Below are 12694 nucleotides of genomic sequence, written 5' to 3'. Positions count from 1 at the left end.
TTGCGAGATTTAAACTTGCAATTCTGAGAAAAAGTTGAAAATGAGAAATATAAACTTGCAGTTCTAAGAAATAAAGTAATAGTCAAAGTCATATTATAAACTTGCAATTCTGACTTTATAACAAAATTGTGAGTTATAAGGTGAGAATTGTGAGATATAAACTCACAACTGCGACAAATCTGAGTAAAAAAGTTAATTTCTCACAATTGCGGGTTTATATCTCAAAAGTCAGAATTGCAAGATGTAATTGCGAGGATAAAAAGTTGTTTTTTTGTTTTTTTTCAGTGGCAGAAACTGTTTTCCATAGATTCCTTAATGCAGGGCAGTAGTAAACATATTTACTATTATTTGAAATACAAATTTGCTCAGGCAAACTCAGACTGATTGTTTATTGACAAAGTAGATGCTCAGAAATTTGTTAAAGACAACAGCCGATGATGTCAAAAAACAAAACAGCCTGGCAAAAACAAAACAATCAGCAGCATGCAAGAACGGTAATTGTTTACGTGAACTGCAATGGATGATTACGTTTGAAAAATATTTTTGTTTAATTCATCTGCTTGCATTTAAATACAAATGCACTCCGTAGGCAATACGTGCAGGAAATGTTTGTATTCATCTAGCTGTGTGGCCTATTTACAACCGTATAGTATGCCCACATTACTGCGCTTGTTTGTTACTGCCGGGGGTGGGTCATCACTTTTAAATCAGATTATTTAGTTTATTTTTGTCTAAGCCAGAAATCTGCGTTGTAATTGAGGCCTGTGTAAACTTTGGTTAAGTCTGTTTTTAAAGGGAAAAAGAGTTTGTAGTACTGTTAAGTTTCCAATATTTAAACACTCCACATCAATAGTGTTCATTAGTGTGTGGATGATAGGGAATTGGAGGCAGCACTGCAGCTTTTATATTGAGGAAAGTCGTGCTTCCCTTACCCCTGTCTTTTTTAATCAACTTGTTTTCTAATTATAGGCCTCGTACCGCAGCTTCTGGGCGTGGCTCCCGAGAAAGCCATAAAGCTTACAGTAAGTGCTCTGCCTTCACCACATCAGCGTGGCCTCTTAAAACCAAAGCCCTTAACTCCTCAGAAATACACCCCTCTGTTTTTCTCTGACTTCAGTGCCTCGCCTTAGCCCCTTGAAAAAGAAGTGACTCTGTTTTCTGTTTGATCCCCTGTCAAAGTGGTGTACATTCTTGCATTCTTCAGTTGGGCATCAGCAGGCTCACTTACACAGCACTTTATTTCCCGCATTTGTGGCTTTTGAACTCACAATCATGACTTTGTATCTCACAGAGACTTTATTGTGTCACATTTGCAGCTTTAGATCACAAATATGATTTTTTTTTTTCTTTTTAGAATTAGTAATATGTATTTTGCACTTAAAATTGTAACTGTATTTCAAAATGATGACTTTTTATATCTCAATTTACAATTTATGTCAAAATTTCAACTTAATCTTAAAATGGGGACTTTATTTCACATATAAACCCGCAATTCTGAGAATATATCAGTCTTTTGTAAAGTAATTGGACTTTATATTGAGCTTGAATCATGAATTCTTGAATTCTAAGAAAAAAAAGTCAAAACTTTAAGATATGAAATCGCAATTCTTATAAAAAAGGCAAAATTGCAAGTTGTTAAGTGAGAATTGTGATATAAAAACTTGCAATTCTGGATTTTTTCATAGAATTGCATGATATAAATTTGAAATTGCGAAAAAAAAAAAACAGCCGTGATATTTAAGCTCGCAGTTCTGAGAAAAAAGTTGGAATTGCGAGATATACACTCGCAATTCTAGGAAGTAAAGTCTAGTCATATATATAATCATATAAAGTCATATATAAATTTGCAATTCTGTATTTTGCACTCAAAATTGTGACTGTATTTCAAAATTATGACTTTTTATATCTCAGTTTTATATGTCAGGTTTCAACTTCATGTCATTTTCATCTTCATTGCGATTGGGGTTGAATGCTTAGGGACATTTTGCTTTGTTTTGGTTGAGTTTAGAAATTGAATAAAATAATTCCATTGCCACTCCTCTCAGGATACCTGGAATCAGTGTTACAAGTACCCCAGGCACATTGTTTTTCTATTTTTGTTGCATAAACACCATCAAACCGATAAAAGCTTCAGATCTTCCAATGTTTCTCTATGGCGCTGAAACCTAATGATGTTCGAGTTCCGGTTCTTGTGCAACTGATACTTAACTGCCATTGGCTCATCTGCATTTGAGGGAAGGGGCTTACCGATAGGTCAATTGGCATGTCCCCCTGGTTTCACAGACAAGGCTTAAACCTAGTCCCAGACTAAAATGTAAGTCTGAGCTGTTTCAACTGAAAGAATCTTGCAGTGATTGATCTTGAAATATGTCAGTGCCCTTTTTTGTCTCAAGATGCACACCAGTAATGTTTTTTCTAAGGCATGTTTGTTGGAATTAAATTGGAATTGACTATATCTCACAATTACTTACTTAATATATACCAGAATTGACTTTATATCTCAAAATTCTTACCTGGTAACTCATAGTTGAGACTTCATATCTAACAATTGCCACTATACAAGTAAGTGTTGCTTACTTAATATATACCACAATTGACTTTATATCTCAAAATTCTTACCTGATAACTCACAGTTGAGATTTCATATGTCACAGTTGGCACTTTATATCTCAAAATTGTGACTTTACATCTCAAATTTGTGACTTTATAGCTCACAATTGCCACTATACACAGTGCCCTCCACAAATATTAGCACCCTTGGTAAATATGAGCAAAGGCAGCTATGGAAATAAATCTGCATTGTTTATCCTTTTGATCTTTCATTCAAAAAATTCACAAAAATGTTACTTTCATTGAAGTAAAAACATAAAAAGTGGGGGGAAAATCTCATTATTAAATAAATGTTTTTCTCTAGTTCACAATTATTGGCACCCAATTATTGCAAAGTCCTTTTCCCAAGCTCTCAGTTTTCTTTTCTTTTCCTAACAAGAGATCAGAGACCATTCCCTCATACAGAATCTCTCCAGATCCTTCAGATTCCCAGTTCCATGTTGGTGCTTCTCCTCTTCAGTTCACCACACTCAATTTCTAAAGGGTTCAGGTCAGGGAACTGGGACGGCAATGGTAGAAGCTTTTTGTCCTCAGTGACACTTTTTTGTGTTTGTTTTGGATCATTGTCCTGATGGAATATCTAAACATGGCCCATTATAATATTTCTTACAGTGGCAGTCAGGTTTGATAGAATCCATGATGTCATGTATCTAAACAAGATGTTCAGGATCTCTGGCAGAAAAATAGGTCCATAACATTAAAGATCCAGCAATTTATTTAAATGTGGACATGGGGTACTTTTTATCCCTGTTTGCACCAAACCCATCTTGAGTGTTTGCTGCAAAAAGCTCTTTTTTTTAAGTTTCATCTGACCATAGAAGCCAGTCCCGTTTGAAGTTCTCGTCGTATCTGACAACTAAATATGCTGGAGTTTGTTTTTGGATGAGCAAGCAGGATTTCTCTTGAAACCCTACTAAACAACATGTGGTGATGTAGGGGCTATTTGAATTTTTTTTTAGGCATTCTGGCCCCAAGACTCAACTGATCTCTGCAATTCTCCAGCTGTAATCCTTGGAGAGTCTTTGGCTGCTCAAAGTCTCCTCCTCACCATCCATTATGACGATATAGACACACGTCCTCTTCTAGGCAGATTTGTAATATCTTTAGTTGATTGGAACTTCTTAATTATTGCCCTGATGGTGGAAATGGGGATTTTCAATGCTTTAGCTCTTTTCTTACAGCCACTTTCTTTATTGTGAAGCTCAGCAATCTTGTTCTGTTGATCAGAGATATGTTCTTTGGTTTTACTCCTTGTGATGGACAATTACGGGAATTTGGTCTTTGTGTTCCTCATATTTAAAATCCTGTGCGACAGGAAGATATGGCTGGACCAATTTCCATTGTTTTACTTCAATGAAAGGTTAGAATTTTGTAAATTTTTCAATGAAAGATCAAAAGGATGAACAATGCAGATTTATTTCCACACCTGCCTTTGCTCATATTTACCAAGGGTGCCAATATTTGTGGAGGGCACTGTATTTAAGTGTTGCTTACTTAATATATACCACAACTGACTTTATATCTCAAAATTCTTACCTGGTAACTCACAGTTGAGACTTAATATGTCACAATCTTAAAATTGTGACTTTATATCTCACAACTGCCACTATATATCTAAGTGTTGCTTACTTAATATATACTAGAATTGTCTTTATATTAAAATTCTTACCTTATAACTCAAAGTTGAGGCTTCATACAGTATCTCACAATTGGCACAACTTTATTTCTCAGAATTGTGACTTCATATCTCACAATTGGCATTTTTATATCTCAAAATTGTGACTTTATATCTCACAATTGCCATTTTTATATCTCACAATTGTGACTTTGTCTCACAATTACTTTATATCTCAAAATTCTGACCTGAGAACTCATAGTTGAGACTTCATATCTCACAATTGCCAATTTATATCTCAAAATTCTGACCTGATAATTCAGTTGAGACTTCATATCTCACAATTGGCACTTTATATCTCACAATTGTGACTTTGTCTCACAATTGCCACTTTATATTTCAAAAATCTGACATGATTAACTCACAGTTGAGACTTCATATCTTACAATAGACACTTTTATATCTCAAAATTGCCACTTTATATCTCAGAATTGCATACTTAATATATACCAGAATTTACTTTATACCTCAAAATTCTGATAACTCACAGTTGTGACTTTATATCTCACAATTGCCACTTTACATTCGAAAATGTCAACTTTAGATCTAAAAATGGCAACTACAGTATATAGCTCATAATTGAAACTTCATATCTCAGTTGAATTTATCTCAAAATTGCGGTTTTGTATATAAAAATTACGACTTAATTTTTCACGGTTGTATTTTATATCTTAAAATTGCAACTTTGCATCTCAAAAATATGCCTTTATATCTCACAAATGCCACCTGATATCTCAAAATTCTGAATTTATATCTCACAGTTGAGATTGTCTATGTTACAATTGTAATGACATTTTTTTTTTGTAATTGTGACTTTATGTCTCACAGTTTTTTGTTTTTATTCTGAAGCACAAACAGGCTTCCACTCGAAAATATTACGAATGCACAAATATGTCTTATTCACTGACCACCTGCAATTCAATTTAAACGCTATAGCTGTGCCTATTTAAAAAAGCCACTTTTAGCATATTTTCTTTAGTAAATTGGGTGCTAAAACAATCCCAGTACAGCACGCTAGAGGCTTTCAAATTCAGTGTGTGATTTCTGTACATGCAAAATCTGTGCAGGTGTTAAAAATCTACCATCTACCAAAAAACTATAGATATCTGATGCTACATTGTTTTTTTTCCCACAGGTGAATGACTTTGTGAGAGGAAAGACTATGCAAAAAGATGGCAGCGTTCCTTTACCTGCAGAAATCTTGGCTGGCGGATGTGTGAGTAGCTTTATGCTTTGCTACGCAAACATATAATCCATACATCACGCAGCAACAGTACACTGACAATAAGGAGTTTAGTTTTGAATGTCAGTAGGCCTTGAGATCTAAGCCTCGGCCTGAGGGAACACTTCTCTCCTTTTGTGAGGTGATTGAAAAGACACTTCAGCCCCATCAGTGTTTAAAAACATGTATAAAACACTTCTCCTCTGTCATCTCACCTCCAAATCATAGTCTGCCGCCCCACGGCTGCTGATTCTCAACCTGCCCTTCACTGGATCACTTACCTTTTTCATTAGAAGTGTAAGGGTGAAACTGACATTATTAATACATCGTTTACACGTGCTTCAGTTCATTCTTGTCTGAACTGTGTGACAGCGAATGCCTACAGTTACCCGAGACCTGTCAAAACCATACCCTGATTCTTCACGTCTGCCCTGACCCAGGACGCTGAAAGAGTCTCTTTCATATGACAGTGATCACTAAAACATTTCTACACGTGTGGGCTTCCATTTAAAAGAAGATTGCGAGTCTCGATTATACTGATATGAGTGCATTTAGCCCGCAAGATCTCTGCTCTGAGACTTGAAAAGAGATGGCTACAGAAACATCAGGTTGGTTGCAGATGAAGTCAGCTCAGAAAGAGAGCTTGTGCCTCAGAGATGTGTTTTTCCTCTTCTGATTTCTCTGACAGCTCCTTTCATCCCGGCCCGAATCCCCGGTGTTTGGCCTGGCAGGATCCGCTCCCTTTCTCACGCCTGTACACGCGCCGCTCGCTCAAAGCCGTGTTTATTGACACTGCAGCCACGGCAAATCAAATCTATTTATTTGGTTTGAGAGGGAAAGACTAGACTGCTGATTTGCACACCGTGAATGTTCCTGTCTGAGGGAGGAGAGTAAAAATCACAGAAAATGGGAGAGACGGTGAGGGTTATGGAACTGCGGTGATTAAAATTTCAAGGTTTTTTTACATTTCGAGCTCTTCTCCTCTCACATTGCAGCCTCTGAATTAGGCCCTTGACAGTTGCCAAGAGTTGATCATTTGGTAAGAACAGCACGCTTCGCTGGCCGAGGAGTTGGTCGGATTCTTATCTGCTTGTCGCTGGCCTTCATTTAAGGGCTGGGTTACTCAAAATACTCGCTTAGCCAACGTAAAGTGCCGTAGAGAGCGGGGAAAAAACCGTGGCGTGCATACAGTGACGCTTTGTTCAGCTGTAAACCTATGTAATTTAGCTTGTCCGTTGTTTCTCAGCATTCGTAAAGGTTTGTTAGTCTATTGCGAAACATTTTTTTATCGCAGAACTCCCATTTCTACACGAAAACGCTTGTGTAATCCCGTTTAAGTGCGAGGAATGTGAGCGAGTATTAATGAAGGGAAGCTAATGTTTGTGTCTGGCGCTGAGCTATTGTTTTTAGAAGGCTGTTGTGTTTTGTGTGTGTGTGATGCTTACGCGCTCGGTGTGTGTAAGTATTGTCTTCAGTTGCGCTCATCTCGCCAGTAGAGCGTGTATTAGGTATCCCCCCCCCAAAACACGCACACACGCTCTCAGTGCCTCTGGGGATTACCTTGCCTTGTAATTACCACCGAATTATTGAGCCGACGCTGGCTCACTCTGCACTCAAATCGCATTTCTTGCAGTCACGTTGCAGCGCGTGCTTCCCGCTCTTTAAACTGCCTCTCCACCAGAGGTGATTGATCTGTTGTCTCCCTCTAACCGATGTTCTTGTTTGCCTGTTGCTTGTTCTCTTTGTGTAACTTTTTAAATATCCAATTAGTACCCAATTAATGCGGCTAATAGCCTGGCCCTCTCTTTAGTGCATTATTCCTTGCCAAAACAAAGGGGGAAAAAAAAGATTGCTTTCGGCCCTGATGCCATAATTAACCATAAAAGATTACTTTCCACATAAATAAGTGGCATTTTCCATGAATAGGGTACAAAATAGGATGCGAAGCTCGTAACTGCTTTTTTTTAAAAATAATTGTTAGTGAAAGGAAGTGCTTAACCTTCAGAAAATGTTGATTTTGCGACTTGTATAATTTGGCCTTTTTTTTGTAATAAACATTAATTAAGCAAAAATTAAATAGACAACTTTTGCTTTTGAGAATTATTGTTTGATCATTTTCATCCTAATTTGAGTAACTTTGAGTTTAAGAGTGAGCTTTATGCAATCAACACTACAATTTATGCAAAAATTGAGAATATGAGATGATTATTTATCTTTTTAAACTGCTTGTTATGCTGTAGAAAAGATCCAAATAATGTTTACATTTGGGTGTCCCAAATTAAAGGAATATTATATACATTTTTATAACGGAAACTGAATCTTTTTTCTGTCACAGGGTTGTGTGCACGTTGTTGCGCTTTACTAAACCTGAAGATTTTAGTATATTAGGGCCTATGAAATCCAATATTTCCCAAATTCCGTTTTATTTTTTTCCATTTTAATTTTTCTGGATACCGTTTTCATCCTTTTTAATTTTCTAGACTGTGTTTTAATGGTTAAATGTGACCCTGAACCACAAAACCAGTCATAAATAGCACAGATGTATTTGTAGCAATAGTCAACAATACTTTGTATGGATCAAAATTATTAATTTTTCTTTTATGCCCAAAAATCATTAGGATATTAAGTAAAGATCATGTTCCATGAAGGTATTTTGTAAATGTCCTACCATAAATATATCAGAACTTAATTTTTGATTAGTAATATGCATTGCTAAGAACTTTATTTGGGCAACTTTAAAGGGGATTTTCTCAGTATTTGGATTTTTTTGCACCCTCAGATTTCAGATTTTCAAATAGTTATATTATATATAATAGTTATAAATGTTGTCCTATCATAACAAAACAAAACACACATCAATAGAAAGCTTATTCATTCATTTTGATGTATAAATCTATTAAATGTATAAATATAAATCTAAAAAATTGACATTTATGACTGGTTTTGTGGTCCAGGGTCACAAATTAAAAAATGTTAATCAAAAAACATGTCTAATTAATTAAAATGATTAAACTTACACAATTTAACAGCAATTTATTAAATGTTACAACAAAATTTTATTTTTTTAAGGCTCTATACGTTTAATTCCCCCCCCCCCTCAAATTTAGTTTTATTTCTATGAAATTCTGTGTTTTCAATGAATGTTCTGGATTACATTTTCATTAAATTTTAATAATCAAAAGCATCTCTAAATAATTAAATATTATGTAATTTATTATTATACTCATTTATTTTAATAATTATTAGTATCATTTTATTTATTATTATTAGGTTGTTTTTTTTTTCAGAAAGACTGGGTTGTGTATTTACAAATTTTCCGGTAAATAAATTCTGGTAAATTATTTTTCTTTTAAATATTTCATAAAAAATAATGTTTTAATGGTCATTTTATTAGTAGTAGTAGCACTATCATATACAATATATTACAATACATTATAACATATTTCTGTCACAGTTTCTTTAAGTTAAACCGAAGTTTTATTTTGACTGGTTGCTGTGAAGACCTTTAGTTTCTGTTTGTGTATATGATATTATAAATGATGATAGTTATTCTCAAAAGAAGCAGTGAAATGATCCTGAAGTGACTTTCAGAGCGGTTCTAGAGATTATTTTTATGTTTTCATGTACTAATACATTATATTAATGCTGCAGAGGCTAAAAACACTGCAGGCGTCACATGCACTTTACAATGTGTGTAGTAAACATTCATTCATTTACACAGACACGCAGAACATGCAGGATTCATATTTAAACATATGTTTAAGCATTTTTGTGGCTTAGTATTCACAGACTCTAGTTTATACTTTTGATTTATTCATCCAAAATTTGTCAAATTCCGTGACATTCCATGTTATACAGTTAAATTCCATTTTTATGACCGGATTCCGCAATTTCCGCATCGCGGAAATCATAGGACCCCTATATTAAACTAAATTAAACTCTTTTTCATGACCGTGAATTGAATGTCTTTTCACTCAGTTGTAAGAATGAATTCGTTTTTAAAGATTTTAATAGTTAGATTTAATGCAGACGGTTAATTTTATCTTCTAACATTTCTAAACCCATGGGATTTGTACCTCTAATACTTGCCGAGAAAAAACTAAAAAAATTATAATTGTACACCAAAATAAACCATATTCATGAAATGTGCCAACTGTTAGGTCGGTGCTGTGAGTTCTGTAAGGTAGAACCCCTTTCTGCATGTCTGAGCTGTAATTTCCTCTGGAAGGAAAGTGCGGGTCATTCTCTTCCATCCTATTTAAAGTGCACCTTCAATGAGATGATAATGATCTTTATTTTTAAATATGCTGCCTCGTACTCAATGGGATTTTTAAATGCGCGCACTTGTGAGGTTCGAGACCAATTTACCAGATTCCCGTAAGACGCCCCGTACGTTAATATCTCTGGAAGAATAGAGGAATAAAATCAACAACAAACAAACAGTAAAGCCCTTCTGTATTCAAAAGGAGGGCTGAGGGAAGGAGAAGAAATCCATGGAAACTGATTTCCATCTAATTACACTGCTCTGTTTTTCTGCGTGCAGCCTCAGTAACTAGGAGCAACAGGAAAGATAGGGCACGGAGGCGGCAAGCGGCCAGCCTCTCTGGCGAGACATGTTTAAATGCTTCTGTTGCAGCCTCAGATGCCGTCACGTCAAAGCCGAACCGTTTCAAAGAGCTCGGAGGAACCTGTTCCAACCTGCAGATGCTTTTTATCTGCCTCACAAGTACAAGGTTGGAGACATGGGGTTGTTTTTTCTGAAAGGCCCCCAGGGGTCTGAGTTCTGTGTGATGTTTCAGGCACCGTCTGTCTTTGGCAGGTATAACCTCCTACTCCTCCTACAAAGAGTGACAATAGCACAATCGTTCTTTAAAACGTTGTCCTCTATTAACAAGAATATCACATTACTTCCCTCTTGTCATTTTTGCCTTTTCACTTTGAGTTCATCAGAACGTGTTTGCAACTGTAACATTAAACTTACCCTTTTACCACATTTTTTTCCTTATTTACCCTTCTTACTCCCAAACATGATTGTTAATCAAGCTCTGTGAAATCCTGTATGCTTGTATTGTTGATCTTCAGGCTGGGGGATCTCAGGTGATCTTCACAAACCCTCTGGAGATTGTGAAGATCCGACTGCAGGTGGCAGGAGAAATCACCACAGGGCCACGCGTCAGCGCTCTCTCTGTCATCCGTGACCTGGGTTTCTTCGGCCTGTACAAGGTATGTCACATTCACTCAACCTCAAACCTAATTCACATACGTCAGATACATCTGCTATGTGCTTAAAGTACAGTATGTACTTCACTGGTACATATTTTGCTTATGTAATAGGACCACAAAATCAATAGCCAAAAATACATTGGGTCAAAATTCTTGATTTTTCTTTTATGCCAAAAATCATTAGGATAGTAAGTAAAGATCATGTTCCATGAAGATATTTTGTACATTTCCTGCTGTAAAAATATAAAAACTTAATTTTTGATTAGTAATATGCATTGCTAGGAACTTCATTTGGACAACTTTAAAGGCGATTTTTCTCAATATTTTGATTTTTTTTTTACACCTTCAGATTTCAGATTTTCAAATAGTTGTATCTCTGCCAAATATTGGCCTATGCTAACAAACCATACATAAAAAAAGGTTATTTATTCAGCTTTCATATTATTTATAAATCTCAATTTTAAAAAAACTGCACATATAAGAGTTAAATTCAGTGTTCATGGCATTTATTAGTAATTTATATTAAGAATTTAAGAAAATAAGTTAAGAAAAAAGTTAAGAAATTAATAATTTTATTCAGCAAGGATGGATCAAATTAACTGATAGTGATAATGAAGAAGTATGCTATTTATTAAAGTTTCCTGAAAGAAATCTGACACTTTTTTTCACACAGATATTAAGCAGCACAACTGTTTTTATCATACATAATAATAAGAAATGTTTCTTGAGCACCAAATCTTAATATTTGAATGATTTCTGGAGGATCATTTGACACTGAAAACTGGTTGGCAGCTAAAAATGCAGCTCATTTTAAAATATACTGAAATAGAAAACAGCTATTTTCAAAGTAAAGTGTAGCCTTGGTGAGCATGAAAAAAAGAAAAAAGAAAAAAAGTTGCATAATAAATGCCAAAATGCATGCATGCTCACACTTGATGTCTGTCTGCATACTAGCTATCCTAAAAATATGCAGAATTAAAGGAATAGTTCACCCAAAAATGAAAATTGTGCCATTTACACACCTTCATCTCGTTCCAAACCTGTATGAGGTTTTTTTTTTTTTTTGGTACTGCACATAAAAGAAGATATTTTGCAGAATGCTGGTAATCAGTTGATGGTCCCCATTGAATTCTATAGTATTTCTTTCCCTGCTGTGGAAGTCAATGGGGAACTGTTTGGTTCCAACAACTGTTTGGTTCTTCAAAATATCTTTTTTTGTGTTTAACATAAAAAGGAAACTTACACAGGTTTGGAACAATATGAGAGTGAATGAATTATGGAAGTTTTTTAAGTTTTCATTTTTGGGTGAACTATTCTTTTAAGCTATTTTATTACACTTAGTATAGTGTTTTTTCATGTCTGTGTGTGTGTGTATTTGTATATATGTGACTCTGGACCACAAAACCAGTCTTAAGTAGCATGGGTATATTTGTAAATATAGCCAATAATCATTACATGGGTCATGGGATCATGTTCCATGAAGATATTTTGTAAATTTGCTTACCGTAAATATATCAAAACGTAATTTTTGATTAGTTATATACATTGCTAAGAACTTCGTTTGGACAACCTTTTATCGTGCATGGCGCTTATCGTGCATCAATGGAAAGCTTATTTATTCAGCTTTCAGATGATGTTTCATCAAATTGACCTTTATGACTGGTTTTGTGGTCCAGGGTCACATATATGTAACATCTCCTCCAATAGCCCTCCAAAATACAGTCTGACCCACCTTGTACTACACTAAAGATCTAGAAGAGCATCCTCAGCTCTCTAGCGCCTCCCACCTGTGGATTGACTCCCTGCACTCCCTCTTATATCCCTGAGTGCCCCTGTCATGCTCCACATTCTCCAGCAAGTCTTATACACACCCACCCACACACACCATCAGACCTCAATCCACCCCCTGCGGTCTGCTGTAGCATTCGGACCAGGTAGCACAAGCCTCTCAGAACCGTGAATGC

General features: G+C 35.5%; 1 protein-coding gene across 3 annotated transcripts in view; it reads left to right on the top strand.

Annotated features, from left to right (window-relative positions):
• Positions 1-12694, top strand: part of LOC127181432 (electrogenic aspartate/glutamate antiporter SLC25A13, mitochondrial) — a 60326-nt gene that overhangs the window by 33672 nt on the left and 13960 nt on the right. For all 3 annotated transcript variants that reach the window (XM_051136182.1, XM_051136183.1, XM_051136181.1), the window contains 3 exons: positions 970-1022; positions 5421-5501; positions 10590-10730. In XM_051136182.1, coding sequence (XP_050992139.1) covers positions 970-1022; positions 5421-5501; positions 10590-10730 — 275 coding nt within the window. The remainder of the gene's footprint in view (positions 1-969; positions 1023-5420; positions 5502-10589; positions 10731-12694) is intronic.

Source organism: Labeo rohita, chromosome 19 (genome assembly GCF_022985175.1).
Source record: "Labeo rohita strain BAU-BD-2019 chromosome 19, IGBB_LRoh.1.0, whole genome shotgun sequence".
Lineage (NCBI taxonomy): Eukaryota > Metazoa > Chordata > Actinopteri > Cypriniformes > Cyprinidae > Labeo > Labeo rohita.
This window is presented reverse-complemented; position numbering and strand designations above follow the sequence as displayed.